The 27,503-nt window shown below is 40.1% G+C and overlaps 1 protein-coding gene across 3 annotated transcripts; it reads left to right on the top strand.

Moving 5' to 3' along the window:
• Positions 1 to 6,471: 6,471 nt before the first annotated feature.
• On the top strand, positions 6,472 to 26,933 carry SLC34A2 (solute carrier family 34 member 2). Of its 3 annotated transcripts, XM_015625781.3 has the most exons (14): positions 6,472 to 6,831; positions 6,922 to 6,977; positions 12,704 to 12,818; positions 12,921 to 13,058; positions 13,532 to 13,660; positions 14,565 to 14,708; positions 15,303 to 15,414; positions 16,263 to 16,458; positions 17,192 to 17,287; positions 19,663 to 19,783; positions 20,492 to 20,659; positions 22,014 to 22,130; positions 22,219 to 22,343; positions 23,389 to 23,964. In XM_015625781.3, the coding sequence occupies exons 3-14, from the start codon at positions 12,713 to 12,715 to the stop codon at positions 23,962 to 23,964; spliced, it is 2,028 nt and encodes a 675-aa protein (XP_015481267.1). In that variant the 5' UTR covers positions 6,472 to 6,831; positions 6,922 to 6,977; positions 12,704 to 12,712. The 3 variants fall into 3 exon arrangements, with proteins under 3 accessions (XP_015481267.1, XP_015481266.1, XP_033369733.1); XM_015625780.1 differs by having other exon boundaries at positions 6,828 to 6,977; XM_033513842.1 differs by lacking the exons at positions 6,472 to 6,831; positions 6,922 to 6,977 and having other exon boundaries at positions 23,389 to 26,933.
• The last annotated feature ends 570 nt before the right edge of the window (positions 26,934 to 27,503 follow it).

Raw genomic sequence — 27,503 nt, 5'->3', positions numbered from 1 at the left:
CCCTTATAAAGCTAAAAATATTTGTGTAAAAGAATGAACTGTAAACAATTAAAAAGCAGCTATTGCCTGCATGCCTTGGTCAGTATAATGCCTTACACACATATATTTACACTGCTGAGTCAATAGGAACTGTAATTGTGTGTGAATAGAAGATTTCATCTTTCTAAAGTTTACAAGAAGTTATGTCTTCTTATTCTAGTGAAATCACCCATTGCATGTATCTTGATGGGCACCTGAAGTCTACAGAAAGTCCTGGGGATAATATTTAAAGGAAAAAGAACTTGCATTTCTTCATGTGTGACTTAAGGCTGAGGACTTATATCAAATTTATACTGCAAAGAGAGTGGGAATGGTTCTTGCACCATGTACAATGCCATGTTTCCAAGAATAAAATCCTCCTAAAGAATCCACATTTTCAATGGCTGACAGCATGACTGGATCAAAACTCTTTATGTGGCTTGGGTATCACTGAGAGAAATTGCTGTGAAAGAGGAGACAATTCTTCTGATGTTTAGCACACTCCTAATTGCAAGATCTCTCAACTATGCAGCAAGACTAGTTTGCCTAATGCAGTAAGAAAATTACTGCAGTGCTCACACATGAGAGGGCTGTCCTCACATCTGACTTGACTTGGATTCCTTTCCTGATTATCCTGGCAGGAAACAGAACAGAACAGAACAGAACAGAACAGAACAGAACAGAATAGAATAGAATAGAATAGAACAGAACAGAACAGAACAGAACAGAACAGAACAGAATAGAATAGAATAGAATAGAATAGAATAGAATAGAATAGAATAGAATAGAATAGAATAGAATAGAATAGAATAGAATAGAATAGAATAGNGAATAGAATAGAATAGAATAGAATAGAATAGAATAGAATAGAATAGAATAGAATAGAATAGAATAGAATAGAATAGAATAGAATAGAATAGGACTCAGTTGGAAGAGACCTATAATGCTCATCTAGTCCAACTGCCTGACCAATTCAAGGCTGACCAAAAGTTAGAGCATGTTGTTTAGGGCATTGTCTACATGTCTCTTAAATGCTGACATGACTAGGGCATTGGCCACCTCTCTAAGAAGTCTGATCTGGGGTTTGACCTCCCTTTTGTTAAAGAAATGCCTCCTAGTGTCCTGTCTAAACCTTTCCTGGTGCAGCTTTGAACCATTCCCATGACTCCTATCCCTGGATCCCAAGGAGAAGGGATCAATTCTCTCTCTCTCTCTCTCTCTCTCTACTTCCCCTCCTCAGGAAGCTACAGAGAGCAATAAAGTCACCCCTCAGCCTCCTTTTCTTCTACATGGACAAACCCAGAGTCCTCAGCAGCTGCTCACAAGACATACCTTCCAGACTTTCACCATCTTTGATGCCCTTCTCCAGACACATTCAAACACCTTGGTATTAGATGATAATCATGGGTAATTGCTTATAAACTATACATTAAGGAAAGTTACTGTGTTTGATATTTATTAAATACCAGATGGTTTCATTTTGCTGTTATTTTTGCAGACCTAGTTGACTTGTACAGCCTAAGTAAGTTGGACAATCAGTTGTATGCCAACTGATTTCAAAGAAAAGAGATTTATTCCCTCACCTTATGGCAACAGATCACCTTTAGGTAATTCACCTAGAATTGTCCAAAAGCTGTTTCATGCATGAAGGCTCAGAAAGAAGATACTGTCGAGATTTTTACAACTATAAATACAGAACAGTGTCATTGATGAAGCAATTTGTGATTTTTCACCTGGAGTTTGAGGTATTTAGTACTTTATTTGGAATGTACATTTTTGTACAGATTTAGTGCATATGGCCTTTGAATGAGTAGCATGTCCTTGGGACAATATTTTGTCAAAAATCCTCATTTTATATCACCCTTAAATCAGCCTTTTTGGCAGAATTCATTTGGGGAGAAGGTAAATAAGCGTGGGTGTGGAACCTGAGCAGCTGCTCCGCAGGCAGCATGCAGAGGCCAGCAGGCTGCACAATGCAGGCGCAGAAGGAGTGCACAGGTGGGAAAGGTGAGATGAAGCTTCTCCTCTCTGCAATCATGCTCAGCTGGCTGCCAGTAATTATACTTTCTTGTCCTGCTACCAGCAACACCATGCCCAGTGTCAGCCAAGAGTTAACAAATCATATAGGAAGAAAACAATGGATTTCGTAAAATTAAACATATCTTTAAACTGTTTGTGAATAATAAAGGAGCCAGCATCGCTTACTTTCCCAAAGCACTTGAATCTGTAAATTAAGGTTTGCCTAAGAGTGTGAATATTATTACTTATTTAAGAGCTCTCACATTTCCCTTCACTTCCCTTCCTCTTCCCCATTACTTGTTTCTTGGGAAGGTGCTACTTGCATTCATGTCCAAAGTGGGAGGCAGCCAAAGGCTGTGGAATATAGGATTGGTTGAGAGAGTGAACAGGAGTGGGAAAAGAGGGGTGTGATGTCGGGGCAAGGTAAGGGGAGAGACTATTAAAAGTGTAAGGAAAGGTTAGCAGGAGGGGAGTAATATTGGGTTTCTTTCGTGATTAAAAATTTCTGACCCCAAAGCATCACCAGGTCTTTGTTTTGGAGATTGTTTTTTAATGAATTATCTTAACCTTTACTTAAACTTTTTAGTTATACACTCCAGACAAGAAGTAAAGCTTTAAAACAGCTGTGGTAAGCAAAGCGTTAAAAATTTCTCTGGGATTTAGTGGTCAAAGCAAATGACATGATCCAAATTTTTAGCATTTTTGCTAAAATCAAATGCGGGCTACTATTGGTACTTTTTTTTTCACATGCCCTGTTTTAGCCCGTGCCTTGTTGCCTCTGGCCATGCCTCCCCTGGGCGAGGGTCAGAAGCTGTGGTGCCTGGTTGCTGCAGGGCTGAGCAGAGCTGCCCCTGCTCTGAACCCCTCACCCCCAACACCTGGACTGCAGGCTCCAAATGAGCAGCCCCTTACATGCCAGTAAATGCTGAGAATGGTGCAACTTAGTAGCAGAACATCAACTAAATAGGACGTTAAAATAAGATACTTCAGGAACAATAAAAACAACTGTAATAAGTGACTTGGATGGAAAACATAGCTGTAATGGAAAATGTGAACAAAATAACCCCCTTAACTCATGTCCAAGGATGCATTTGTACTGATAAAAAATTTGAGACACGGTGGTAATGAGAATAAACTAATTTTATACTGAAGGAGGTGCTTAGTTATTATAAGACCAAAAGAGATTTCCTTTTTCCTTTCAACACTTCTGTCTAAAATTGCTTGTCGTATAATTGCTCCATAAAAATTATTTCTCCTTTTTGAAATATTTATTTTCCTTTGTATATCTGAAAGCCCTTCCTGTAGTTTTTTCGTTTGTGACTCCTTTGTTTCGCGTTTTATTTCCCCCTTCCATTCCTGGCACTGGTTCTGTTGAATGCTGTCTCTTTATGACTTTATTCATTACTCAGTTCTGGAAGTATGTTACCTACCATAACTCCATTAACTTTTTGCATACCATTCATGCTAGATGAAATACACAGTATTGTAATACAGAACCCAGTGACAGGATCCAGTTTCTTTTTACATTGAATTAGGGGTTTTCTTATTCATGTCAAAGTAGACTAAGGAGTTATTCTATATTATTCCCAACTATAGCAGAAATATTAGGAAAAAAGTTCTGAGTATGTATTACAGTAATAGGCAGAGGAGTGCAGGGTAGCTAAAAGCCGATGATTTCCTTCAAAGACATATTTACACTTCTTAATGGAAAATAAGTTAATTAGTGAACAGAAAAGTTGTTAGCACTTACCCTCTGTTATAAAATCAAAGCATCCGATATAGTGTCAGAGTCAAAGTCTGCTACAAATGTTGTTTCTAAATAAATACACAGCTGGGTACCACTATGGAAGTTCACACTCAAAAACCACATCTGGCTGGGTGTTTTCCTTAATAAACTTCACTGCTAAAATGTTTATAGGCAGAAAACTTTTCAGACAATAGATAAAGCCAAGGACTTAAATTTTTCCAGGTAACTGCACAAAGACAGAAAATATTCTTCAGCTGAATGGGTGTAAGTCCTTAACCATGTAACTCTTCTGGCATTAATTCCTGATGAAATCAGCACTGGCCTCTCTCTTTAATGAACAGGACTTTGTGTTTTCCATATCTATAAGAGGGAGGGCTGACTTACACTCATGTTGTTCCCAAATGTAGACTACTAGATTTGTTGAAGGTTTCGGAACAAGATATAATAGATACTTTTGTTTCCAAATGACAGAAACAATACCTGTTCTCTTCAGGCTCTGAAGAGCCATATAGCTGTTTTCTAGATTTTGAATGTACATTGTTTGGTGCATTCTTTGGATCTGTGGAAAATTAAAAATTAAATTAAAATGTGTGAGAGTTTTTTCTCCTGATGTTAGCTGAGAGCCATGCTCATGATTGCTGCCTTTTGACACTGGATTGACTAAAACAGCAAACCTCATCATGTTAGTACTACCATTAGTGAAAATTTAGGTCTTAAAGATGGATGGGGTTGACACTTGCGCAGCAGGTATCCCTCTTGTGGGGGATATCTGCAAGGGAGCTTGTAGCACAGATATTATGTAGGCAATTTTCTTCTCTCTGTCATAACTTCTTGCAACATATAACAGTGACTGGACAGATTTCACCTCTCACAGAATTTGCACATGCTAGGAATTTTTTCTTATTCTGTGTTTATGACATTTTCTGGGTTTTTACTTCCTGCTAAATGCTAGACATTCACAGGTATTATTCCAAATAATACTGCAGAGTTATCCAGCACCTATGTTAGAGGAAACCCTTGGAATTTGCTTGCTTGCTTTACTTTTTAGGTGTTTCCTGTCCATTTTTTTTTTTTTAAATTAGCTCAGTTGTTTGGAAGTAAACTTTGAAATGGGAAGATAGAGCATTGCCTTATACCTCCCGAGCAACAGCAGCATCTTTTGAACATGTGCCAGACAAGTACTTTGAACTATCACTCTGCCTGCCCTGGTGTTCTGGGAAGAACATCAGCTTCTTCTCCTCTGATTTTGAATGAAGGGAAGTCTTTTGGAACAAATAACACCCACCTTCATCCCTTGTGACAAGCTTCTTATGAAGGCTCTTTCAGAGTGGCTCTGCAGAAGATTCATCCTGGACTTCCAAAGACAGACTGTAGATTGTCTGCCTTTGTGTAAATGACTGCTTTTTTCTTTCCTAAAGTTTTGTTGTTTTTTTTCACTACAATAGGTCTGATACAGAATTTTTCTCTTTCTAAAATGTTAACTTGGTCAGCACTTAGGATTGTGTTTAGCAAATGGAATGAGCAATGTTGAAATAAAAACACTGCAGAAGACATCACCACGTTCTGTTTGAGCCATGACAGGGTACTTGGGTACTTGAAATGTGCACATCTCATACCTTCCCACCCAGAAGAGCTGGGTTTCACAACCAGTGACCCAGAAGAGAATAAGACATAACTCAAAGAAATAGAGGTATTCCCAAGTGAAAGATTTCTGACTTCCTACAGGTTGGGCATCACTTAAAACGTACTATTTTGAGATGTAATGTTAAAGTACACTTCTGCTAAGAAAACTGAGCCTGTGAACCACCAAGGTAGATCTTGGGTCTTTTTTCCACTACTTCTTTCCATTTTGGGGCAATTGTCCACTTCACACAGAAGAAAAATTGGTTTATTTTCCATCCATTCCACCTCTGTGCAAACTGCAAGTGGGGAGAGAGGCAGGGCTGGTGCTTCCATCCTTGGGCTACACCACCAGTCCTGCCCAGTCCAGTGTGGGCAGCGGGGTCGGCACCAGCAGAGCCACTTGCAGGCAGGGGAGGTGCTTGGTGGTTCTGCTGCCAGGATGTGATGCTGTGCACGGGGCTGCAGAGGCTCTCATGGGCACTGCTTATTAAACATTTCTGACGCAGGCTCAGGAGAAGGGGAAGTAGTGACTCACCGCTCCAAAGGCTGGGCATCTCCACGGGACTGAAAGGTGCAAAAAGCAAGAGTTTTACTTTACTAAGTTACTAAGTCACTAAGCTGCTGGGACATACGACTGCATACAAGCAGACAAAGCAGATCTGCTGGTTAGACGACTAGTTTACGGCTTATTTTCTCAACGTACGTTGCCTACTGAAACAGAAAAAATTCAAAGATAATAAAGCTGCAGTACCTAATGCAGCCCACCCCCATCCAGCTGCCTGTTAAGATCAGCACTAGAGCAGACAGCAGTGCTGGTGGCTGCTTTGTCTAATCTATAGTACCACGCTGTTTTATTGAATAACTTATCTCTTTGTCATCTATTTGTCTTCATCTCTAGCGTTCTGAATGTGATTATCAAAGGTGTCCTTACACCTTTAAATCTACTTTGGAAGTAGCTCTACAGCCAAAATGCTAATGAGCTTGCCTTAATTGTAAACATTGAGCACTGATAAGAATGAAACTCCATCCTCTGTTCTAAGGAGTTCTTACGTGTTTCCTACTTACACCGTTTTTTATCTGATTCTCCTTCACTTCTGTTCTTAGGCAGATTAATAGGCACCTGAACAGACAAATAACAGTACTACATCTCCTTCACACCATTTTGACAGACTTTTGAGACTGCAAAATATTTTTGGAAAATTATTATTGGAAAAAAAGATTACTGAATGATCAGGAGGACAGCAATTTTTCAGGCTGGAACAATCCGTTCCCCAGCACTCACATGAACACATTTGTAACTTGTTCTTAAATGCTGATGGGACATTTTTTAGAATGTGATAAGTGTGAAATAGCCCATAGTTTTATCAGTGTTGGTTGCTGCCCACTCCTGCAAAAAGAGTTTTATTGTGATCATTAAGTTGCAGGTAGGCAGTGCCTCTGGACTGTAAAATAGGAATGTTAGTGTGCAGTGATGAAAGCAGACTTTGCTCAACACCTGTCTATATATATTGCAGGTTTCAGTGGCTGCCCAGTCGATCCGTTCACTCTATTGTCTCGGAATTAAGTTGTGGTAAGTAAAAGCAACTAAGACTGAGTTTTCTTTTCTTCTCTTCTGAACTTTTTTAGCTTGCAAGTCTAAACCTCTTCTTTTGCAGTTCAAGAAATGACAAGGGAGAGGAAGTGTGGGGTACTGGAGTGGCACTTGAAATGTCATCCTCTTGTTAACTTTTTCACCTTGTTTTCCTTTAACTGCATCTATACTTTAAGGAAGTGATAAAAAAAAACAACATAGGTCTGAAAACAAACTGTGCTTTTTTTCTGCAATTAGCCTAGGTTTATTTCTATGAAATATGATAAAGAAATAAAGTATTTTGTTAGCAGCTGCCTAAACACCACTCCACCAAAAGAAGTGCCTATAGCAAAAGAAAGTATTTGTTTAACTACTATTTGAAAAGAAGTGAGATTTTAAGTCATAATAATCAGTGGTATTGGATACTGGAAAATGTCTAGGATATGATTAATGAAACATTGGAAGGAAATACGGTCAGTTCATGTGTTAGCATAGATCTTCTGTAAAGCCTGTGTGCCTCACCACAGCCAGGCTATTCCTGATGGAAACATTTTCTTATGCTAATTTGGTTTGATACACGGAGGTAAAAGGAATACATTAGAGTCTAATGTAGTTTGGTCAACTAATGTGGCAGTAGGCAGAAATCAGCTGGTTTCTCAGTAACTTTTATTATCAGCTCTTCCATTAGATCAGTAAGTCTATTTAATGTCATTTTTTTCCTCTCGTTATTCTCTACTATGTGTTTTGTCTATGGGATGGGGTAGATCTGTACTATTTTGTTGTTGGTGGGGTTATTGATTTTCTTGGCATTTTATTCTGAAAAAGCAATTGTTTTATTTAAATACCTACTAGGCATTTCAAGTAGTTCACTGGTATTTCCTGGCTCTGGTTCCTCAGTGGCAGTTTCTAGTGCTTTGCTTGGCTGTGAATTCAAAAAGAAATCTTTGGGATTTGTTTTCTCTCTGCACATACCTAGATATTAGCTCTCTTTTCTAGTTTGTGTTGTCTGTTTTTTTTAGTTTTGCTGTGTGTTAGATCCAGACTTGTGAGCAATGACTCTTACAGGTCCATAGGAATTAAACTGAGCACAGTGCTCTGTTTTTGTACCTTTCACATATCTCCTTTTGCCTTTACTACTGCATGAGTTGAAAGTTTACATCCCGGCTAAGCCTGCTGACTTACTCAAAGAAAAAGCCCCAAGGAAGCAGCTGGTGCCAGAGCAAAGACAAGACTTGCTCCTAGCAAGGTTGAATCATTGCTGCTGTTTATTTAAGTTGTTGCTGGTTCTGTTGCACCTGGGGCTTTGTGGCTGCCATGGAACAGGTTCTGGGGCAGAACTATCAGCTGATGTAAAGCTACAGAATGAATTTGTGCTGGCTGAGGAGCTTTCTTTTCCTAGCTCTACATAGTGTGCTTTTATGTTGCAAGTGATACGTTTTGAGGGGGAAAAGACAGTATTTCTTCAAACTTTGTACAAGAAAGGCTAATACATAGCTTGGTATTTATTCCTATGAAGTATGTGTGATAAATATTCATATTTACTAAGTCATATACTTGGATATTAGATTAGCTAATAAATCCCTTTTTGAGATAAAAACTTTAGTGCTGTGGTGAATGATAAGGAGGTGATGTATTTATATAGAAAAGCTGAGACAGAAGGAGGGAGCAGGAGGGAGAGAGAACGGGGAAAGCCTGGCTGAACCCAAAATCTGATATGGAGCTGCTTAAGCAGCCTGTAGGAGCATGTATGGTCACGTTGGCGGTTGTAGTTACTATCTGTTTTGAAAATACTTCTCTTTTCTTCAGTACTTTCTATTTTAACTTGTTTTGACTGAGTCTGTTCCCTGGGAGTGAGATTTCTTTAAGGCTTACTGCTCCGTAGTTCCTATGTCAGGCAAGTGTCGCCTCTTGGTGAGCGGTCACGGGTGGGGAGGTAGGAACAATGCTGGCCAGGCACACGCAGGTGGTAGTTCATTTAGCTGTGTTAAGTCCAGCAAAACAAATAGATTGACAACTGTTTCTGATTTAGAACTGCAAAGCACAGAGAGTGCAGCTCTGCAACATAGGCAAAGCTGTGAGTCACTGAGGAATGCAATACAGGGCAACTGCATGACACCTAGTGTTGCTCAGATAATTCCCCAGAGACTTTAACTCTTTGAAATGCTGTAGTGAGAGAGTATGGACATAAAAACCACAGGAGGCCACTTCGGCTCTGAGTTTTTCTCTCTCACATTTTATTTCAGAATTTGAATGCCATTGATTTTTCCCATCTATCTCCCTCTTAGGAGGGGGAGGGTTCAGTTTCTTTTGAAGTTAAAAGGATGTCACACACGGTTAGTATTTTCCAAAGGCAAGGAAAGATTATACTCACAACGAAAGAAGCACACACAATGGTGTGAGAGGATTTGCCACGAGGTTCACTGAAACAGACTGGATTACATCTTGCACAGGCATTGGTTTTCAGACCTTTGCAATATGCATAGCATATTGTGACCTGGCACTTTGAGGAGGAAATTAGCTCCCATTTCAGTACTGCTCCCAGCAGGTGGATATCCAAAGCACCAGTGCATGTCCTGACGTGAGCTCCATGACTTCACCCTGAGTGCAGGCACCCTGGCTGGTGTCCTCCCAGCCAAGGTGGGAACTGGATGCACGGCACCGACACCTGGGCTGGCACAGGGGGTGGGCAGGGCTCATCACTCCAGCACCTCATCCAGCAATTGTGGCTATCCTGCCTTTGGACCTGGACTGGTGTGTCCAGCTGGACACAGCAAGCTGTTGCAGTGTGCGTTGTCATTGGCCTGTTCTGTAATATGTTCCTTTGAATGTAGTTCTCTTTGGTGCTCAGAAGTAAACCACTATTAGGGCTTTCATTGTCACTGATACCTTGCGTCAGCAATGTTTTCTGCCACACCTGACGTCAGCCTTCCCGAAGGTACGTGTGAGCTGCCAGGGAGCGATGCGGTCACTTTGCTACCCCACTGCTCTGATCCTCCACAGCACACAGATTGTCTTCTGAGGGTTTTCTCAAGGTGTCAGTGTCTGCATTTGGGACAAGGAAGAATTCTTCAATGGGAAAACTATAGAGTGTAGATTATCTTTGTAGCACAGTGATTAATTAACAGTAAGTAGCTGTGGCTAGGACTCCAGCAGAGAGTATCAGGTGTCTCTCCTGATCTCACTATCTTCTCAGCTGTTCCTCTTAACAAGAGCTGGGATCTGGGAAAGCTGACAACTTTGGTAGGACTTGAAGGGTATAGATAGTTCTGTTAGCATCAGTCCTTGATACTACTCACGCAGCATGGACTGTTCTAGTAATACCCCTGCAAACCCAAATGCTCAGGACAAATGTTGTAATTCCAGCAGTTCCAGTAATTCCAACCAGTATTCAAGTCTACCTTCTCAAATCAGAAGTTGGCTAGGGCTCGTATGAATGACTTTTTATATATACCTATAAAAAACTTCCTCTACAGAGGTGATTAACTCTTATTCTATGATGTCTAATCACATAGAGCAAAACCAATAATAATACATGACATACCTGTGGGATCCTGAGCACCTCAGGAACATGGGAGAAGCTTATTATGGAAAAATGCTCTGCCAAATTCTTGTTTGGGGAGAGTTTATTTAGGAGATGTAGAGGCTGTTTGTCTGCTGAAGTTTTCAAGCTCCAGTTTCTCCACTGAATGCATCAGCTCAGTTTCCATACAGTAATCATGCGGGCTGAATCCTTCATTTCCATACTAAGCGTAACAGAAGAGCTGTAGTACTGATGGCATCTCTAGGTATGGTGGTGTCCAGCATATTCTGTGTCTCCATGGTTGGAATAAGTTGCAACTTCACATCAGATTTTCCAGTATATTTTCATGATTACATTTCACTTAAGAATCACTTGTGCAGAGCAGTTATTTTTTAAATGGCTCTTTAAATGCTGAACATATATAAATGAAACTTGTTTAACAAGATGGAGGTGTTTTTGCCTGGGTGGGGCCAGAGGTTGTTTTGGCATGGATGAAGAAGAGAGAATTTGCTTTAAGCAAATGGAAATCCTTGTTGAAACAAGCAAGAGTGACTTTCCTTCATCTGTTTGAAGATCTTTGTGTATCTTGGGAGCTGCTCTGGGTCTTACACCACAGATAAAGAATGTGAAACTTGTAGTTTTTGCTAATGTAATTGTAGAATAACGTTTCCTGGTAATGTGGAAGGAGAAATGCACTTTTCTTCGTGGAGTGCCAGAGAACAATACCCACCTGTGTTACAGTAAGACACAATGGATTTTGTCTGTGACTTTTCCTTCCTAGCTAAAGGAGGATGTGTGGCTTACTGATGTAGGCAGGGACAAAACATTTCACCATCAGCTACATAAAGGATTATGATTAAATGAATGATTAATTATACTTCCTTAGAGTGACTGCTAAATGCCAGTGAACCTTGTTTATGGAAGCATGATACCAGCTCTGACTTTTGGAGGCTGGGCACAGAGGCTCTGTTTATGAGGAGCATAGGAGGCAAATTTGCAGACCAGTGTTTCAGCCATGTGGGTGCCAGATGTGCTGGTCATGGGGCAGCTCTGACTGCAGCACTGACTGTGACTTGTGTGGCAGAGAGGGTGGAAGAAATAGACCTGAAGGTGAGGCTTTTTTGGACAAGGTTCACTTCTCCCATCCTTTCCACAGAGTTTTTGGATGTGCTGGCTGATGTCATTAAATCTGTAAAGGAAGAAACATTGTGGTACATATTGGCTCAAGTTTCCATAGTCACTTTCCCTCTCTTTCATGTCTCTCCCTCTGGCTTCCAATATTGGTGAAGTAAATAGGGAGGACTCTTCCAGGTTTGGCCTCGTCTTTTGCCTGGACCAGGTCTGTCATATGTGCTTGCCCCCGTACCGGCAGGATTTGGACATGTGATGTCTTACTTATAAAGTTATTATTTATTAATATCACAGTGCATGTCCAATGTGCCTAAAAAGGGGTCAGGAAGGAACAGGCTCAGAGAGAGAGCCTATGTGAGATGGGTGAGCTGGACCTTGCTGCTACCAGCTTCATTTGCAGCATCAGTCTTGAGTTACAGGCAAATACAAACCTGCAAATGGCCACTGCTCTCTAATTGTCCTCTTCTCCAGGCATTCAGCACGCTCAAAACCCTGGGCTCTTCTTCCACCTTGTCCAGGATTCTCCTCTTCATGTTTCCATGGGAATGAGCTAGTAAAGGCAACCAGGCATTGTGTTTAACATTCATGACCCAAACCAAGCAGCACTTTAGGGAAGAATTTTTTTTTTCTAAGAAAATTTCTGTGTATTGAATTACCAGGTAAAGGTCTGTGTATTGAATTACCAGACAGTTGCTTAAACCCAGAAGGTGGAAGAAGGTAAAATAATTCTCTGACTTTTGTTGAAAGAAGTTAAAATTAATTAAAGAGAAGAAATTCCAACCTTTTGGAAAGCAGAGGAATCTTTGCTTTCATGACGGTTAAAAGTGCATGATGTGAGATGTGAGATGGAAACAGTTTTTTAAATTGTGTGCACAAATAAAAAACAATTGAGAAATCAACTTCCCAAATAGAAGAATAAATCATAAAGTTTAGTAAAAAATTGTGTTCAAGGAAAAGTAGTTTATATTTAATTTTCATCTCCTTTGCTCTTTAATCTTATCATATTTCTTACATATACCCTTGTAAGGTGAATGTTTTGACTGCACTTGCATTTCAATCAACACTACTTTGTTAGTCACAGATCATGGCTCCCTGGCCAGAGGTAGAAAAGCCTGAAACCAATAACTATATTGGGGACTCTTCCAAACAAAACCAGAACATGGCTGGGAAAGAAGGAGAAAATCACAAAGGTAATGTGCTCACTCATGAATTATAAAAATATATAAGTTTTGGAGATCCGTGGAGAAGATGAAAAGTAACTAAACAATTTTTTAAATGTTCTGTTTCATCAGGCAATGTGACTTCACTTGGAAATAAAGGGGAAATTCAACCTGCATTTTCCACAGTAGCTTTGATAGATGAGACAAGGCCAGAAGAAGAAGACCCGTGGGCTCTGCCAGAGCTGCAGGACACTGGGGTCAAGTGGTCAGGTAGCCATTTCTCTGTTAATAAGTTACCCACATTGTTTTCCCATCACGTGTCTCATGTTCTTCAAGAGTTAATGGGTGAATTATATTCAGTCAGTTAAGAAAAATCCTGAAATCATGCTTCTTACCCTCATTAAAACATAAGGAAATATGTGTAAAACAGTCCAGAAATGATATCATTTTATATCCACGCACCTGTTGGTCTTTTTTTACTCAATAGGATGACTATAAAACCAAGGGTCAATGTCAGATTTCATAAGGCTTTTGTCACATACCAAAAAGGTTTTTTGTGGTTAAAGTAGGTAAACAAAATACCTGCTTCTGCAGTTAAAATATGATTAGGAACATTCTTTTGGGTTTAATCACACACTGGAGCCATGTCACTGTCTTTGTCTTCACCGTCTCTGCCTGTGCACTAGAGTATCCCAGAGAAAAATTCAAACAATTCTTTTATATATAATGTATTTGTTTTGCAGAACTGGATAGAAAAGGAAAAATCATTCGTGTACTCTATGGGATAGGGAAGTTCATTATGCTACTTGGATTACTCTACATGTTCGTGTGTTCTCTGGATGTCCTGAGCTCTGCTTTTCAACTGGTAGGAGGTATGAAAATATCTCAAGTATCAAGAATAAACTATGAATAAAGCAGTAAATTTTGTCTAAGATGCTTAATTACAGCTACCAGTCTTCAAGAACATTCTTCATATGTGATGAGATGTAGACTGGGAAGGAAGTAGCTCTGACTGAACACTGACCTTCATTTGTTTGAAAAGGTCCTCTGTCTCCAACTCCGAAGAGCTGTTGACATAAGGGTTCTTGGCCCCAGTTTCCCAGTAGATTCCGGTTACTTCAGTGACAGTTTACAAAAATATATCTGTGCATAAATCTGTTCCATGTAAAAGACATTTCAACAAGGTGAAATAGGAAAATTATGCTTTTGACCAAAGCATCTAGCACTGAAATGTCCCCCAAATCCTTCAAAGATGAAAATTATTGAAATGTATTTTTTACATTTACTTCAAAGTGTTGAATTCAGGTGATGGACCCAGGAGTAGTTATCAGAGAAATATGTGCACTTCTGTGGAAATATTTTGCAAACACCAAAAGGTACAGGAACAGAATTAATCAGTATTATTAAAAGCATTTTCCTTAATTCAGTATCCAAAAATACCAAGTAAAAGCATTGAAATCAAGATATGTGTGGGTTTCTGTCCTACAGTCTTTCTGGTGATGGCTGTGAAATTATGTGCTTCTCTGCAGAGTTCAGCAGGGCTCATAGTCACTGAAAAGAGAGAATATAAAGTATTCTTTAAAAACTGAGAAACTGAGAGTCCAGAACATGAATCTGGATCTCTGGGCTACATTGTACTTTTTTGGGATAACAAACATGGTTATATATGTATCAATTAAATGGCTAAATGATCTGTTTAATTAAACACTCTGATAATTTCTGTGAATTTTACCTTGTACTTCCATCACTCTGAGAATATGGGGGTTTTTTTAATAGGTAAAGCAGCAGGGGACATATTTAAAGATGATTCAGTGCTTTCAAATCCTGTTGCTGGACTGGTGATTGGTGTTCTGGTGACTGTTATGGTACAGAGTTCCAGTACTTCCTCATCCATTATTGTCAGCATGGTGTCCTCCACGTGTAAGTCTGCCTACATTACCTTCCTAGAGATCACTCATGAACCTTTTCTCAGGTGCAAACATTCCCACTTGTGTTCAAGTTGTAGAAGCTTTGGGTAAAATAATAGAGACTGTAGAAAAAGATTTTCACAGCTATAAATGAAATTTTAGAAAGGAATAATAATAGTATTAATATTAGTAGTAATAACAATAGTAGTAGTAGTACTACTACTACTAATAGTAAAACCACAATTGCAATGAAAATCATTGTAAGCTTTGGCACTGAATGACTTAATTTTGGAATAATCTGCATACTTTTCTCATGTTAGGCAGTTAAATATTTCATTTTTTCTGTGGTATCATTTCAAAAATCTGTCCCTCTAAGATGTGGTGAAAATGGATACCCATGGGCCATAGTGTCTGTGGGGATCATGGAACTATGGAAGTGCCGTGTTCCCAGGGGGCTTGATAAAAGAAAATCTGTTTGGATTGGAGCAGCTAATCCCCCTGACATCTGGGGAAGTCAAGGTTTCACCGATAGTAACTGAAGTTTTCTTTGAAGCATAGAGCTGATGTTCTGATTTTTTCATTCAGTGTTTCCTTTTCTGCTTTCCAGTGCTGACTGTTAGAGCAGCAATTCCTATCATCATGGGAGCAAACATTGGCACCTCAGTTACAAACACAATTGTGGCACTTATGCAAGCTGGGGACAGGAATGAATTTAGAAGGTATTGTGCTTAACTGTTCAAGAAGTTAATATTACCTGAATTTGGTCTGGTTTCCTTAAAAGAGATTTCAATGTTGAAAGCTTCTTAAATCTACAGATAGCAAGAGCTGGTAACAGTAGAGAAATGAAGTGTTCTGGCTGTCAAATATATACAAATGTATACAAATATATACAGTGACAACTTTTAGACTGACACTTGACATTGCCACTGAGAGAGCTCGTGGAGCTCATGGAGCACTTAGAGGGTTTCTGGAGATGGGCAGTAAACTTGGGAGGGATAGGAGCCTTTGGTACCTTGTCATTTATGGCCCACTGGGCATACTGAAATACTCTTAGCCAAAGCATCTGAGGGAAGAGCTGTGGCTCCTCAGGCTTTGGAGGAGATGTAAGGAGCATCATCAGTTTGCAGAAACATGTGGGAGAGGTGCAAAGCATTCTTGCCCCAGGACTCAGGGAGAACAGGTCCCAGAGGCAATGACTGGTTGAGGATTAAAAATGCACCAAAAATGGGTGAGAGGCAAAATGAATACAGGCTGTACAGCCACTTCTTTCTTCAAATGAGTTCTCTTGGCAACCTCATGTTAAGGATCACTTTTGTCTTTTCTAGTTTTTCTTGCCATTTTCTTGTTTTTCTTGTTTTACTCACCTGTCTGGCTCTTTAATTGGTCATCAGTGTGGAGACAACCCAGCACTCCATAACAAAGTAGTTGTCTCTTTTGACCCCCAGAAATTAAATTATTCCCACCTTGAAATGGCCTTCATCTCTACTTTTATGATTTCATATCTAATTGATGTTGTACATGTTTTGTTTAATTAAAATCAGCTCTGATTTTTGATTTCTTCTTGCAGGGCCTTTGCTGGGGCAACAATCCATGATTTCTTTAACTGGCTAGCTGTGTTTGCGCTGTTGCCCATTGAAGTTATTTCTGGTTATCTCTACCATCTCACCAATGTTATAGTTGAGTCCTTTCATCTTGAAAGTGGTGAGGATGCCCCAGAGCTACTAAAAGTTATCACAGACCCCTTTACAAAGCTCATCATTGAGGTAAGCTCTTTCTCACTTCAAGGAAGCTGCTTACTTGGTTCAGTCACAACTAATCTAGATGCTCTGATTTCTCTGCTCCTTTCTCTGTGTCCTCGGGGTAAAGTTCATTAGCAGATGAATTCTTCTCTTTATTCACATTTCATAAAGCCCCATCTCTATTTTCCAGTTCCTATTTCCCCCACATTTCAGCACAGCAATGGCAGATCTAGCTAGGAGGACTGGGAAGGCAGGTGAGGACAAGCACAGCCTTTTAGGATGGATGGGAAGGCAGCCTGTTGCCTGGACATTGGCAGAGAGCACTAGCTGAGACAACCTGCCACAGCCAGAGGATCAGCATAGGACCTGATGATGACACTGAAATGATGGGATGTCATGTGCATACAATCGTGTGCTTCTAGAGGTTGGGGGATGCACACAGCTTCTGAAGTGACAATAAATACAGTCAGGCAAGTGTGTCAGAGTAGCTGTTTAAACATAAAGGGTGAGATGAGGTAGTGGATGATGTGGGGAGAATGAGACAAAGCGTTTGTGCATGCAGAGTTATACCTTTTTTCTAGGAGTAACCGCCCTCCTACCTGTTGGGTGGCAGTCCTAACATTAGAGTCATGCAGATTTCATATGGTTGAGCTTTTAAAGGGGGTTATTTGAGTAGAGCTGAACAGAAGTGTTGATACAAGCTGGAATAATTTAAATTTTTAAATTTTCAAATTTTTTTTTTATTCTTCTTTTTAAGCTTGATAAATCAGTAATAAATGCAATTGCCACTAATGATGAATCAGCAAAAAACAAAAGCCTGGTAAAGATCTGGTGTGTCACTGAAACCAATGTGGTGAGTATCATGTTAAATTAATTGTCAGGTACCTCAGGAAATATGCTACTGCTCTATAGCTGATGCTCCTTATCATAGGATTGTGAAATTAGAATTTTTAAATGAGGGTGGAGTTTTTATCAGCAGAAAAAGAATGAAAAAAATTTAATGTAGTTTTTGCTCCACTTAAACCAAGCATGGTCACCAGTGGTGACCTTGACCTGGCTGCTTTCAGTACGGTGCAGGCCCTTGCCTATCAGAACTTGGATTGGCACCAAGTCTTTTACTCCTTTCAAACCAAAATGCCTTTAAACTCTAATACTCCTACCAACTCCCTGAAAGTGGAAAAAATTGGCAACATAGGCCAGAGAAAAGATCACTTCAACCACTGTTTATCTACTGATCTAATCTGCTTTAGTTTTACGTGTGTTGGGGTGATCTGGTGGCAGCTGGCTATTTCCAGCTTTCTTGGAAAACTGCCCCTGGAAAAAGCCTCTGCAGGGCTGTGTCCTGTTCCTCTTCACCTAAGCAGCCCTGCAGCTTGGAGGAATCTCTTGCCCAGATCGACACCAATGAGTATTTTGGTAAACTATGGAGCTGAGTGTTTGGTTTGCAGTGCTCAGCTAACTAGCAATTACGGCATTAAATATCCTTTGATTCTCTAATTAGAATATTCTACTTGTTGGCATGTATAGAAAAGTAATTCCTGAAGTCCTCAGGCAGAAGATACTTAAGGAACACACTGTGGAGGTTGAAATTAAGTGCTCAGCTCCTATTGAATGACAGTTTGGATGGCCAGTGAAATGCTACCTATGGAGATAGTGCTGGAGCAGTGTTCTCACTGAAACCCTGCTCAGGTTACGCCGCAGGGTCTCTGGGGGTTTCACCCTGGGAGCTGCCGCCAGAGCTCGGTCAGAGCCCCAGCCTGGTGCCCTCAGAGCCCCTGCAGGCACAGCCTGACCCTCAGCTGGAGAGGTCTGAGCCCCTGAGTCCTACACAAGACAAGAAACTACACAGAAAGTGCAGGCTGAGGGAAATGTGTATTTCTAGACACACACTTAATTCTGTGTTTGCCTGTATTTTGGCTGTATACCTACTGCTCAAGATTATAGACAAATTACAAAAACATGTGAAACCCCCATAATTCTTACTTTATCTTGGTGGTGGAAAAGGAAAATTATTTAATTTACTTGCATTCCTACTGGGTTAAATGAATTTCTAGCAAAAATTATCAAACAGACTTATGGCAAGGATATATACATGCAGACCACATATGTTTAAAGCAAAACAAATATTTTGATCTGGTGTAGCTGCTTTGAAACTCAGATGTTTGAAAAAATTTCAGGAAGGGGAGAAACAAGATAGTGTTGTGTTTGTAAAGATTTACAGGATGAGGGGCCTGGAGCCCAGGTGCTCCCTGGAGATGTGGGGGCACTAGATCCACTCCCAGTTTTGCCCACCTGCATCATCTGCAGGGAGGTACAAATGCAGGTGTCAGTAGGAAGTACCCAGCAAAAAACCATGATTTTTCTTTCCCCATTTCTGCAAAAGAAAATCAGTCAAGCACTTTGGAAAGATACCTTGTGTTCAGGAGCACGGTTCAGAGTCCATTTGGCTGTTAGCTGCTCTCGTGTGGAAGGTACAGCTCAGTCAGCAAACGCTTCCTTAATCTGCTTAATGACTTATGGACCTGGTGTCAGAATGCAGTATATCCGGTCTAGGAGGGCTTGTAAGGAAGATTTTATTGTGGTAGACATAGAAATTCAGTAATTTAGTAATGCTAATCATAGTGCTTGTAATAAGCTCTTAGATAGCATTTGAACTTTGAAAATTCAAGTAGTGGCAGCACTTCTGTTTCTACAGACATGGAAACTGAGGCACAGAAAATCAGCTCAAGCACTTTGTGCTCATCCAGCAAGAGAGGCTGCACTAGTGTTATAGCATTCTGACTCACAGTCCTGTAGTACTCATCAGAACATCAGCTGCATGGAGATGTCAGTAAAGGGGTCTCTCTTTGACCGAGGAAGCTGTGGCACTGGCTGGAAAAGGAAGGCCACTGTCCCACAGCTGCAGCTAAACATGAAGCTCTCTCCACAAAAGCTGTCATCAGTAGTTAAGTTCCTTAGCTATTAGTGCCTTGGTGCTGTGTTTATTACAATGTAGAAGATTTTGGGGATATTTTAATCTTTAAATGTTGTACTGATTGGCTTGGGTAACAGCATAATCTCTTATTTTAAGAATGCAAAATGCTACCATGTCATTAATGTGGTGCCAACATACAATTCTGACTTTTTAGCTGATGAATCTTGGTTGCAGTAAAATTTGAAAATTCTACATGAGCTCTTAATAAAGGATTGTAGATGACTGAACTATCTGCTTTATCTGACAATCTTTAGACACTGCAGAATGTCACAATTCCATCTTCCGAGAATTGCACATCTCCCGACTTCTGCTGGACTGAGGATAACGTGACATGGACCCTCCAGAATGTAACAGAAACAGAGTATATCAGTAAATGTAAGTAGTAAGACTACTTCTCTTCAGTATCTTTGTGTGGCTTTCTAATGGTGCTAACAGCCTGCTTCAGAGGTGTACCCAGAAGCCCTCTCCTGCATATGGACACGTGGCACTGCGGCGCTGCCCGAGGAGCTGTGCTCTGTTATAGCTCACAGCTGCAGTTACCAGCACCATCATGGTATCTGGCTGCAGATGGATCTCTTTCCATGCTGCCTGATACCAGTAATTGAGGTCTTCAGTATCATGTCACCCTCGATGTTCAGATGGCTTGGAGCTACGGTTACTTTGCTGTAATGGTTGCTAGGATATCTCCATCCCCATGCATGCCTTGCAGGACTTTCAACAGCCCTTCTCAGGCATGCAGCCACCTCTGGGAAAAGCTGACTCACCATGCAGCTTGGAGCACCCCAAAATTTTCTCCTGCCTTTGTACTCCTCTCCCTTGCACATAGTCACCTAGTTCCTGCCTGCCCCATAGGGGTGCCTGCTGTGTATTTTATAAGCATTTCTATAGAAGCACCTCTCCTGACTCACCCGGACATGGCTTTTGTGGAGGACAAAAGATGGCATTTCCCCTCTTTGCATCAACCCCTCAAGTTTTGTGTGCTTTGGTCCAATTTTCTTAAGGCAGTGGATGAAAACCAGAGCTGGGCTTAGGATCACAGGCAAAAATGTGGGTAGGCTAATTAATTTTCCTTTTCTTTTTCAGGCAAACACATCTTTGTAAACTCAGACCTGCCTGATCTTGCCATCGGGCTCATCCTTCTGGCTTTGTCCCTGCTTGTTCTGTGCTCCTGTTTGATAATGATCGTGAAGCTATTGAACTCTGTGCTTAAAGGACAAGTGGCGAGTGTTATCAAGAAGACAATCAACACTGGTAACTATCTGCTTTTCCTGAGGATTGTTTCTAGGAATGACAAGGACACTGAGCATGTTTATTGATGTCTCCTGTTCTGGAAGACACTATAGAATATTTTAAAGAAAATACTATTGGAAGAAAATTATGCACACTGCCCAACATTTTTTCTCCCAAGTGTTTTTTTTTCCTTTCATTTAAAAATCTATTAGTGAACAGCTTGATTGAGAAATGCAGCAGATTAACAGCATTAGAGACCAAAGTCCAGGCTCTGTTTCTAGATGTATAATCATTAGCTGTTAGAAATGTAGTGTTCCTATCCTCAAAAGAGAGCACTGAAGTGCTGAGATTGTGATGGCCTATATATTCCTTCTAAAGTAAATTGAAAAAGTTTGTAGCAATGATCTTATCCTGTTCTGCTGCCTAAGCCTCTCTTCAGCAGGATAAGGCAGCCTTGAATGGTGGTGTTTTTCTGTCTTTCCCTGTGCTGTCCAGGCATTCTTTTCAGCCTGGATCCATTGAGTGCAAATGTTAGGGTTTTTTTTCACCAGGCTGCTTTTGCTTCATACTGTCTTTAATGGAGAGATTAGAAGCTGTAGCAGAGAAAAACACTACTGGTGCAGATCTCAGGCTGTGGTTGAAGTGAGGGTTCACAGAGATACAGAAGGCAACAAAGTGGTCCCCAAGCTGTCTTCTCCTGGGCAAAGAATATTGCCAGAATTAAAAGCAAAGTGTAGAAAGTAAACAGCTGACCACTACTGCTTATTTAATTTGGGATCTGCTCTGTGTTCCTCTGTGTCTTTCCAACTGATTAAGTCCTCACTTCTCAGTTCTCCCCATTAATCTGCAGACTACAGGGGAGCATTTGTGCCCCATTTCTCTAGTCAGTGTAATTAGCTGCTCTCTGCAAGAGTTAACAAGTGAATTTTTAGGAGATAATCTGCTTGGAACTAGTTAGAACAAAGAACTTGGTTCTGTCAGGATGGTCTTCAGAGCTTTCTGAAGATCTGATCCATGCAGTGGGTGCCTGGTTGCAGAAACCAATGCTCTCAAAACACCCATAAGGTTTTGTGTTGACCTCTGAGGAAACATTTCTGGTACCTAACTGTATCACAACATGGATGCTACCCTGGGCCAGGACAGGTGTCTAGCTAGTCTGGTGTCCATCTCAAAGTGTATGCAGTGGTGCAAGGCTGTAGAAGGAGCACAGCAAACAGGATAAATCAAAGTTGTAGAACTGACCCCAAATTGTCACTTGAGACCCAATATCCAAACAATATATCTACGTTTTAAGTGCTTAACAGTCCACTGTTGTGTTACTGTTGCATAGATCACTCTATTAGGCTAACAGCAGTGCTTTCCTTTTAATTTTTAGATTTTCCATTTCCTTTTACTTGGCTTGCTGGATACCTGGCTATGCTCGCAGGGGCTGGTATGACCTTTGTTGTCCAAAGTAGTTCTGTTTTCACATCTGCTATTACACCCCTTGTTGGTAAGTTATAAATTCTGTGCTCTTTATTACCATGTTTTATCTTCTCCATCACTCTGAAACCAACTCAGTTGTGTTTCTTTTCTTGTAGGCATTGGTGTTATAAGCATTGAGCGCTCTTACCCCCTCACTTTAGGAGCCAACATTGGCACAACCACAACAGCTATACTTGCAGCTTTAGCAAGTCCCGGGAGTACATTAAAATATTCATTACAGGTCAGAATGAAACAATGTTTTCTTGACTCCATTTATAAGTTGTAACTTTTCTGAAGACAAACATGGCAGACAAAAGTGGCTGTGATGCGAATAAGCTGTTCATGTTGTGCCTGCTTTTGTGTGTGTTGTTAATGACAATGCATTCACTTCAACTGCTGGAGTGAAAAGGTTGCATTAAAAATTCTCAGAATATCAATGTACACCTAATCTTGTTTTCGTAAATTGTCTTGACCTGTGTGAATTGATTCAGAGCTGAGACGGGGAGGCCACTTGACCCCTGAGTGTGGGGTCTTTGCTGCATGGAGTTCAGTGCCCACACACTGAGAACCCTCTGAGGGTTAATGACTTCTGTAAGCTCTCTTCTCAGGACCCTAATTCAGTTCATGAAGAGTACAAGGACTCCTGTAGCCTGAGTGAATGTTTCATAATCCTTGAGCTGGCCAGCTCTCTATCTATGTGATGTTGCAGTGAACATCATGGCATCTGCTTTTCTCATTGTAAATGCAATTTGAGTGGGTTTTATTGAATTTCTTTTTGCCTCACACTATTTTAAAAGTAGGAAGCCTGGCTTTGGCCTCCCTTTTTCCACCCAGTTAAGAACCTGGCAGAAAGTAACATTTGATTGAATGCTTTACATCAAAGAGTGAAAAGATAATGACGTTTCCTTGGTGAATACGATGAATGTCTTTACTAGCTAAAGTAAATCATGAAAATTACAGAAGTCATTTTATTGTCCTCAGGCAACAGATGTAATCATGAAAAGATGCTATCTTGATAAAGCTCAGATTTCATGATACCATGCTCATTTTATAATGCCCTTTATAAATAAACCCCTGTACTTTCATATTTACTTTAGTCTGATAACAGTTACAAAATTTAAATAGATTAGGTGAGCAGGGAATGTATTGTTTTGTTCAATATACGTTTATTCTAAGTGCCTCCTGTAAGCATTAAAAGACTCAGGCTTGCTAAAGCAATTATCATGTGGGTAGGAGCATTTAATGGTGTTTTAGCTAATGAACTTCTCAAATGTTTTTGCTTTCAGATTGCCTTGTGCCACTTTTTCTTCAATGTCTCTGGGATTATTCTGTTTTATCCGATACCTTATACCCGGCTGCCAATCCGCATGTCCAAGACCTTGGGAAATATAACAGCCCAGTACAGATGGTTTGCTATATTTTATCTTCTCCTCTGTTTCTTTCTTTTGCCTTTGTTTGTATTTGGTCTGTCACTGGCAGGCTGGGCAGTCCTTTTGGGTGTTTGCCTTCCCCTGTTTGTTCTTTTTATTGCTGTGGTTGTAATTAATGTTATGCAGAAAAGACGACCACATTCACTGCCTGAGAAGCTCCAAAACTGGGATTTCCTACCTGTCTGGATGCACTCCCTAGAGCCCTGGGACAATATAATTATGGCTTCACTTGCTTTTTGTGGGAAACACTGCTGTGGCTTCTGCAAGTGTTGCAAAGTCAATGCTGAACAAGAGGGTGCCAAAGACAACCAGCTAAAAACTATGGAAGTTTATGAAAACACCATGGCAATGGCTGATGAAGAAAGAGGTGGAAGAAGGGCACCAGCTGTAGCTTGTGTTGACAAATCAGGCACAAACAACACAGCCTTATAGTATTGGATGCATACATATTAGCAGAGATACAGCACAGGACAGCCAGGCTCATCAAAACCACCTTGGACCTTGCACTGAGGACAGAGTGAATATTTTGTTAGGTTTCTGAAGCCAGTGATACATCACTCATCAAGGAAGGGAGTCAGACAAGTTGACAAAGTCCCTAGAAAATCTATGCTCAGTTGCAAAGCTAATGACAGATTTGCTCACAGAGGATCTACTATGTGGTACCTTCCTCCAATGTTATCAGTAGCAAACAAAAGAAATCCTCATGTAGTCCCATGAAGAGAGGGATAAAAGAAGTGGCAGTCAGTTCAAACTTCAAAAATCAATAAACAATGCACTTGTAGAACAGCCTTTCTGACCTACTGACTCAGCAGAAATTACTTCATAATACCTAAAAAGCCCTTGAAATTAAAAAAAAAAGGGGAGGGAGGGGGAGGAATAGGGGAAGAAAAGGGAAAAAAAAAAGGGAATCCTCATGTTTTCATTGACCTGTCTGCAGTGGTCAAAATGGAAAACAGTAGCTTTCCTAGAATACACAGAATCTATGTGTGTGAAGGAAAATGAAATGCTGGGACACCCTTCTGAAGCTCTTGGAGTCCTACTCCGGCATAAGGGTGCACGTAAACCCATTTGGAGCCCTCTCTATCTCCTCTAATAGTGGGGACAGGAGCTATAATCTTTTGTTTTCTCAGGCTAAAGACTGTAAAAGTAATTGCTGCTCCCTCTGCCTGCTGAATGTTAAGAACTGTGCATGGAGATATCAGGTTGCTATCAAAGGTCTTGACTGACTGAGGATGTGATTGTGTGGCCACTCCTCTCTCTACATGGTTCTCTTCAGTCCTGTTCACCATGTAATCCCACAGCTAAGGACTGGTGCAGAACAGAGGACAAGTGGCCACTGTAGGAGAGGAGAGAGCTGTGCCAGCCTGGGCTGATGCCAGGAGATCTGTGTGCAGCTGTGGCTCCGTTTGCCTGCACCACAAAAGGAGATAGCAGTGCAGACTGGCTTTACACCTGTAACAGAGGCAGCCTGCAGAGCAGATTATGGCTAGCACAGGGCATCTGGTAACGTTTACTGGAGAGAAAGGGGTTTTCACTACCCCTTTGTGTTCCAAACCACCCTACGTGGAAATAATGTGAATTTTACTAGCAATTTTATGTAGCAATCCAAATCCCAGATAAAATCCATTAGGAGTGTAGTCACTACAACGTCTAGCAAATCCATGGGTAGTGCAATACTTGGTAGGAAGCTGCTTGTGCTCAAATTTTACCTTACTGATGTTTTAGTAAATGCTTGTGAGACTGCTCTGAACCATGGGCTGACAGAAGACGTAATTTCAAAGTCAGAAAAAGATAATTTCAAAGATGCACTCAGTACTTCTGCTGGTTTTCAACAGTTTAGATTTTACTAAGTATGGGACATTATCCCATCACTAACATTCAGAAAAAAATTAGGTGGCTGAGTATAAACCAAGTGTCATTGTCAAAGCCCATTTAAGTGGCTGAATTTTAAATTAAATGTGTAATGAAATGCTGAGAAGACCCTTAGTGTAACAAAGCCACTCAGTGCTGCTAGAACACAATTACTTCTGAATAGTTGTTTTCTGCAGAGCTTGGAATTCAATAGGTTAAATTCACCAGTTAGGTAAAGACATACATTTTAGAAGTGAAAATTGTTTTCATTCACTTTTTTAAACTAACATTAAAACTGGCAAACTATGTGTTTGCAAATTGCATTCAAACTGAGATTTTAACTGTTTCTGCAATTGTGAGCCAGTGACAAAATGCTTAGAATCAGAGTGAATTTCCAAGAACATCTAGTTTTGGTATAGTTCTGCTCTTTTGGAGTGTAGTAGCAAACAGCAGAATTATGTCACGTGTTCTTTTTAAAGTTATTTTCCTTATGCTTCATACAGTTGAAACAGAATTTTGTCAGCACCTCATTTTTAAAGTGGGATTTTTATATTTTCAGTAATTCTTCTTCAGTTTGTGCTCACAATTCTGGATGCTTTTTGAATTTGTTTCTTTAAATGTCAGTGTGCATTTCCCATGCCCTGTTTCTTTGGGAAAAATATGAGAAAAATATCCAGAATTGTTTTCAAGTTATCTTACGTTTCCATTGACCACCCATTGAAAGAGGAAACATTTTAGTCTACTTTTACTCATTTCTTAAACAACATGCACCTTATTTTGCTTCTTGAAGTAAAGCCATCAAGAACAGTGATAATGACTGTGGGAAAGCAATTCTTCCAAAAGAATCAGGGTAATAATTGTCAGGCATATCAGTACTTTATGGTTCCTCTTTGTAACGTCTCCCCTATGGTCTCCTCTCCTTGCTCCAGGCCATACCGTACCATTGTGTTAAGCAGATTCCAACAAATATTTCTGCTTAATACAGCATGATATGTCCTGGTACACTCACCCCCACACTCTTACTAAAAGATATTTACATTTTATTTATAATTGTTTGAGTGTACAGAATTTTTCATAACTTATAGAGAAAAAGGCTCGTGATTGTGTTATATATTGCATATTTGAAAACTATGCAATGTTTATCTATAAAAATGTAAAAAGGAACTACTGTATATTTTGTAATATAACTTTTCAATTGTTTGTAACTGTGTATACTGTGTATTATGGAGACTGTTGGCTCCATCAATAGGTTACTTAAAGATTGTTAGTAATGCAGAGACAGATTTCTTAAAGATGAAAAGCAACTATAGACTTTCATAATATGGCTTAATACACAAGGATATTAAACACTATGTTTCTAAAAGATCTGAATTTTCTGTAATGATGAATTTTGGAAATACAATCTTTCTAAAATACTTTTTTAAACTCTTAAACACTTTATCTTTAACTGTTTCAAGGACAGTATATGTCTTTATATTTTGTCATGAATGTTCATCTTGTCTGTCCTCATGCATTGAATGTAAAAATAAAGAGAAGTTTAAAAAAATCTTTTCATAATATCTATTCATATCATATCATAGAATCCTGCTGAAAAATAAGTATTCAGACAAGTTCTAGCCTGAGCTGATGCAATGTGCAAGAAATGAGAAGGATTTCTTGGCACTGAGCACTAAAGTAAAGCACCTGTGTGTCCAATATTTTCATGTGAATGAGAGATTTTTGTATGGAGAAAAATAAAAAGAATTGCCTGGTGCAACTGCGTGGGTCAAGATATTTTCTGGCGGAGTGCTACAGATTATCCTTAGTGAAGGCAAGCATGTAAGAGCAAAGAGTCAATGCTATTGTGCCAACAGGATGCATGACGAGTCACAAATTACCTGTGTCACTGCAGGAGGCTTGGACTCCTCCTGCGTTCTCTGGCAGTATCTCCACAGTGCTCCTTATGCCCTGTGACCCGAGTGATGTCTGGCTTATAACTGGCAAAAATAACCATCTTTCTCCTATTTGTTCAATCACACATGACCTATGGAGCTTAAAATTAATCAGAGAGAGAGAAATAAAAAGTGGTCTTTAAATGTGTTAAAGAGTATTGAAAATGTTATTAGACTTCCTAATCACGA

Source organism: Parus major, chromosome 4 (assembly GCF_001522545.3).
Source record: "Parus major isolate Abel chromosome 4, Parus_major1.1, whole genome shotgun sequence".
In the NCBI taxonomy this organism is placed as follows: domain Eukaryota; kingdom Metazoa; phylum Chordata; class Aves; order Passeriformes; family Paridae; genus Parus; species Parus major.
Note: the sequence above shows the minus strand (reverse complement) of the source record. Positions and strands in the feature narration are given on the sequence as shown.